The 6,106-nt window shown below is 35.0% G+C and overlaps 1 protein-coding gene across 3 annotated transcripts in view; it reads right to left on the bottom strand.

Moving 5' to 3' along the window:
• Window positions 1-6,106, bottom strand: part of gnb1l (guanine nucleotide binding protein (G protein), beta polypeptide 1-like) — a 57,074-nt gene that overhangs the window by 36,377 nt on the left and 14,591 nt on the right. For all 3 annotated transcript variants that reach the window (XM_016572814.1, XM_016572812.1, XM_016572813.1), the window contains exons 2-5: window positions 5,764-5,916; window positions 5,539-5,667; window positions 4,192-4,354; window positions 673-765 (exon numbers count right to left, since the gene is read on the bottom strand). In XM_016572814.1, the coding sequence (XP_016428300.1) occupies window positions 673-765; window positions 4,192-4,354; window positions 5,539-5,667; window positions 5,764-5,873 (495 nt within the window). In that variant the 5' untranslated portion in view covers window positions 5,874-5,916. The remainder of the gene's footprint in view (window positions 1-672; window positions 766-4,191; window positions 4,355-5,538; window positions 5,668-5,763; window positions 5,917-6,106) is intronic.

A 6,106-nucleotide genomic window follows, 5' to 3' on the forward strand; every position in this document is an offset into this window, starting at 1 on the left:
AGGAACAGCCCGGACAGGTCGCATCCATAAATCAGATTAGTTCTGTCACTTTACACACTTGCCAACTGCTCGGTTACTCTGTGAGCTCTAGGTTTGCTTGTCAGTACTTCAAAAGGCAATGCTTGACAATGTCAAAATTTAGCGCAACAACACCTTGGAAAATCAGACAGGGCTCAGAAAGTGTGTGTTAACTAAGTTGCATGAAAAGAAAAGAAAAAAAACTCAGAAACTTTCCAGTGCAAACAAGAACATTTCCACGCATGCATGAGAAACTTGATATACATAACTGGAAACAATAAAGTGGGAGCATGAGCAGGTTCACGTGTGTGAAAAAGTCTAAACATTTTTCTGTAAATGTCAATTTAGGGTCTTTACTAACCATCCTAACTACGTTTAACATTAGAACGGTGTGAAAAAAAATCAAGCAAAACTCGGCAAAGCAAAATAAAATTATATACATACATACATGCATACATAAATAAATACTCTATATTCCCAACTAAAAAAACCTCCTAATTTACTTTCAACATAAATTATTTGTAATATAAAGTGAAAAAAATAAAATCCAGCATTACATAAAACAACCACTTCCATACTCCAGAATATATGATGAAGAGTTTATTTTATTAAGCATACATCCACACAAATGTAGCAAACTGCTGTGACTCTTACCTGCCACATCTTCATACACATGAGCATCCCCAGCTTTGAATCTGGTTTCAGAGTGCAAACTGGAGTCCAGCTCTTCACCTCCACCACACTCACCTGAAAAACATCATACACATTAAAAACTTGGATTTGTTTTCACTGCTGAATTTTTCCTAAGAGCAGTTTCAGAGAAAATCATTAAGGGAGTCATTAGGAGTCACTACTATTAATGCTGAAGTACTGCAAGTTGAACGCACGCCTAGATGATACAGGCACTTTGTCAATGATTCATAGTCGGTTATTACTTCTCTTCAATCTTTAGCAGATGGTATCCTCACATCAACGCTAAAATGAGTGATATCCTCCAAATAATCTATATTCACAGACTTTACAAAATGCACAAAAGCTCTGCACAAATGTGCATTAGTCAACTGTCCTGATAGTTTGCCATGATGCATGTTCACAGGTGGTAAGCGAGTGCAGCCAACATTGGGCTGATTTCCAGCAGCTTCCCATTTTCATGCACTCTGCCTCATCAAGTCTTGACTCGTCTGACTCCAAAAAGAGGCAAATGATAAAAAAAAAAAACACAACAGCTTCCAACACAGAAGGGCCATGACCATTAATAATAATAAGGAACTGACACACTAATGTTTCTGCCTAACAACATTAAAAGTAGTGTGACCACTTGTGAACATGCATGCAGATTTCCCTGGCAACTACAACAGCGCCAAAAGTATCTGGACACTTTAAGCCACTACATTAGACAAAAAAAAAATCAAAACCAGAGACATTTGCAAACCAACGATGATGTATAATTGGTCTCAAGGTGACTTTTAGTGGATGCATGAAGTCAAGTTCTCCTCAAGTTCATACAGGACTAACCACACATTCAATTAATCACATTAACCAGAATGTTTCTCAATTTTGAACATTTGTTTTGTAGAATCTTTTGCTCAAAGTGTATCAAACTTCAACTTGGTGTAATATTTTATCTAATACAGTGATTTTTTGTTTTTAATAAGTGTCCAAATACTTTTTGGGACACTGTAAATAACATGCATACAATATCCCTATAATAACTCCTGAGGAACTGGTTGATGCCAATATGTCTGGCCTGATTGCATAGGCAGCCATGATTAAGAATCCTCCTAATTAAGTTCAATTTAACATCTCTGACTTCAGACCATTTCATATTTTAACACTAAGACACATCTGCGCGTTCTACACGTGTTTACCACTGTAACTATAAACAGCAGAGAAGGGCAGCTCTCATCCCCCCAGGTTAGAGAGAGAGAGAGAGAGAGAAATTGACGCGAGTTAAACAGTCAATAAATAACAGCGAGTCTATTAATTAAAGCCCTGCACTGTCAGCCTCACTGGAATGCTAAACATGAAAGCCTCCAAGAACACCGGAAGACATAGATGAGGTCAATGTTTGAGTTCCGGACTCCCAGCATGCCTTGCAGCACTGTTATTTGTTATTTGACGTATAGTGGTGCAGTTTGCCTGCAGTTATCTTGTGATGGTTATTACCTTGATGGCCTTTTGACAAGGCTTTCATTAGTGAGTACAAGGTGGGAGGGAGCTGTAAGAGTGCTGTAAAAGCAAGACCTAACTTTTCCATATGCTTGAACACTATGGGGAAATGAGTACACTAGGTAGTGCACACTATATTGAATACTAAGTGACAAATGCTTCTATACCCCTTTTTCACCTAAATGGCAAATATGTAGTTAATACATTTTTAAAAATTCTATTCATTAATTTATTTTATTTGTATTCGTGATTTTATTAAATTTTTTAATTATTTATTATGAATTGTAATAAATACATGTAAAAAGTTCATAAATAATTATATTTAATATAAATTAACCTGTGGGGAATGGGGATGAAAGCTGCTTTTCTCTGATATTTATAGCTACAAGCATAAAAAATGCGCAGATGCATCTTAGAGTTAAAATATTAAATATATACTTAAAATATTAAATACTACATTTATATTCAATTTATTTTATGGTTTTATATAAATTTTTGTTTTATTTACTATAAATTTTAAACTCTCTCTCTATGTGTATGTATATATATATATATATATATATATATAAATAATAAAGTCCATAAATTAAAAAATGTGTGTGTGTGTGTATATATATATATATATATAAATAAAACATTTATATTAAAACAATTTTCTATTTTATGATTTTATACATTTTATTTATTAAGAATTTTAAAATAACTATATATTTATATACATTACTCTCTCTCTCTATCTCTTCTAATTTATTGATTACATAATCTTAAAATCATAAAATATAATTTAAAAAATATATATATTTGATATATTTCAAATATATCAACTATTCATATTTCTCAGATGGGGGAAAAAAGGGTTGCACTTCCAATCACGTCAGCTTTGATTATAACAGAAGTGATCAAGTCCAGTTTTGCGTCAATAACAGTGGCAGGACGCATGGAGTGATGAAATGAAGAGGAAGGGAGATGCATGTGGAGTGTTGTAGGAAAAAGGATGAGGATAACAGCAATATTGAAGCTCTGTGTTTGGTCTGGCTGCAGGGCTGCGGGTAGCTGAAGCATGGTAAATGTAGATCGAGTGACAGCTCAGGCTCTTTCAAGTGAAGAACTGGCAGATTGGATGGTGAAACATGAATCTGGATGCAATAAAAGCCAGGACAGAGCAGAACTCACACTCTCCGCTCTCTGTTGCCTGCTCGACCGCACAAAATCACACATACAGTACAGTCTCAATGAATCTCACCTAAAATGACCGCTACTCAAATCAACATGACTGATACAAACTGATTCCAACTAGTGCTGGTTCGATATACCTGCAATTAATCTGTCAATACTTAGCTATTTTTGGAAATTCAGGAGACTTCTTGGTTAATTACCTTAAACATACACTAATTTATCTGATTTTTTTCTGTTTTTGAAAGAAGTCTCTCATCACCAAGTCTGCATTTATTTGCATAAATATATCAAAAATACAGTAAAAACAGTAATACTATGAAATATTATTACAATTTACAATAATTGTTTTATAGTTTAATACATTTTAAAATGTAATTTATTCCTGTGATTGTAAAACAAAATTTTCTGTTGCTATTACTCCAGTCTTCAGTGTCAAATGATCCTTCAGAAATCATCTAATATGCAGATTTGATGCTCAAGAAACATTTCTTGCTGAATAAAAGTATTAATTACAAAACAAAACTAATGGTAGTATAAGCAATTTCAGTTACAATAGAATGCCTTTGCAAAATCCCACTCTCTAAATACAACTATGTAAACTTGAACATGCAAAATGATTGACAGGTAAAGAATGATTCTGATTGGTTCTGATTGTTTTTTGTTTTTTTTAACCAAAAGACCAAACATATTAATTTACAGCATCATTTCATTGGTCATCTTAAATTCTAAATACTGACATCAGTATCTTAAACAACTTAATCCTCAGAATGGGAACTGCAGTGTTGTTATGAACTGTCCTGAGATGTGTGTGATGAAGCAGTCACTCACCTCCTCCATGTTTTCTGTGGGGTGGGCCAGTAGAGCGGCTCCGGGTCGGGTCTCCAGCAGAGAGCACTGACAGAACCCCACACTGCCCGTGAGGAGAGAGTTCGTCACTGTGCTGCGGTCTTCAGACAGATCCCACACACACACCCGCAAGTCCCGGCCCTGACTGACAGCCACAGACACATAAACACATGCACAACAGAACAAAAACACAAGCCCACCATAGCTATCATAAGTTCATACGCATCACAAATGAACTGAACCAGTTTGGCCAGATGAGGTTTTAGACCAAGAGAGTAGAACCAATGGGAAAAGAGATGGGGAATAAGCTCTGCAGTCCAGATTTGAGATTGAGGTCACAGTTCGGGTCTCTCCCGCATGATCACGGGGCCCTATGATTTTCATGACGCAGAAAGCACAGACGCAATCACGGAATCCACTCATAAAAAATGAAATTACAACAAAGCGTGGAATGTCACAGAACTTGGCAGTTTTTGGATGAATAAATCAAAAGCAGGCTGTACACTTAATCAAATTGCGACACGGACTGGTGTATATATGAAGACTTTAGATGCAAAAAGTCTGAGATTTTTCTTTCAAATTAGCTTTTTTAATCAGGCTCCTATGAAAATATCATTGGACATTTTTGAAAATAAGGCATTCAACAACTGACTAATAACATTTTAAAGTGAAATTACTAAACATAGGAGCCTAAAAAAATTGTTCATTTAAAAGAAAAAAAAAAATTCACAATTTTTTTTTTGAAAATTTAAAAAAAAAAAAATTTGATTTATAGGTTTCGGCATCTGAAGTCTTCATATGTTTTGATTATGAATTATAAAACCAGAAAAATTAAAACAGAAAACACAGAATTTGGAATTAAAACAGCTTTTATAGGGCCCTAAAAATGTCTTTCTTTTTGCCACATTGCATTTCAATTAATTAGAAATGCTTTTTTGATTATTCAAATTTAATTTAATCATTAACACAGAAAACCACTGTGTTAATCCAGAAAAATTAATAGGGAAAAAATTTGGGGGAAAATAAAACCGAATTGGGGAAAAAATGTAACAGATTTCTTACACTGTAAAGAAAAAAATCCGTAAAAGTAGGGTGCAATGTATTGTATTAATATGAAGGAATTTTTTGTATTTGTTTTTTACAGGTGTTTTTCCTATATTTTTATATTTTGCATTGGGTCTTAGGGTTACCGGAAATATCCATAAAATTACTGGATAATATTCTGGCAGAAAATTACCTGTACATTTTTTTTTAACAGTGTAGGGCCCCATGTCAGACTAGCTTGACAGACTAAGAGGTGACATACAAAGTACACCCCCTCTCCTCTACCTGACAAATCTGCTTATGCTGTCTTTGAAAGTGTGGAGCCAGATAACAGAGTTCCCAGCATGGCTCTCTAGAATGCGCTCTGCTCTCCTGGTGGTCAGGTTCCACATATGGATTGCACCTTTACCTGACCTAAATCACACAAACATCAAGATTATTATCGTACACAACAAGACAGTATTAAAGCAATCAAAAGGCTGAAGGTTCATTTAATAAGTTTGCACCAACCCAGAGTAGAGAAATGGTGGTCCATCCCCACCACAGCAGAAGTGCAGGCTGTTCACTGTGGCCCCTGAACCCCTCAGGATGTACAGTGGTTCTGGAGGAGGACGGGACATCACTGTAGCAACTGCTCAGTTCACATCAACAATGATCTGTATCCTAGGAAAAATAAATGAATAAATAAAACAGTGCCAGTACTGACATGGTCATTGATATATTGTGTAAAAAAATCGATTTCCTGGTTAAAATCACTTGGTCATACGTATATATATATATATATATATATATGTGTGTGTGTGTGTGTGTATGCACCGTGTATGACATACATCTAAAAATTGCTTTAAAGGGG

This window comes from Sinocyclocheilus rhinocerous, unplaced genomic scaffold (assembly GCF_001515625.1).
Source record: "Sinocyclocheilus rhinocerous isolate Xijiao unplaced genomic scaffold, SAMN03320098_v1.1 scaffold352, whole genome shotgun sequence".
Lineage (NCBI taxonomy): Eukaryota > Metazoa > Chordata > Actinopteri > Cypriniformes > Cyprinidae > Sinocyclocheilus > Sinocyclocheilus rhinocerous.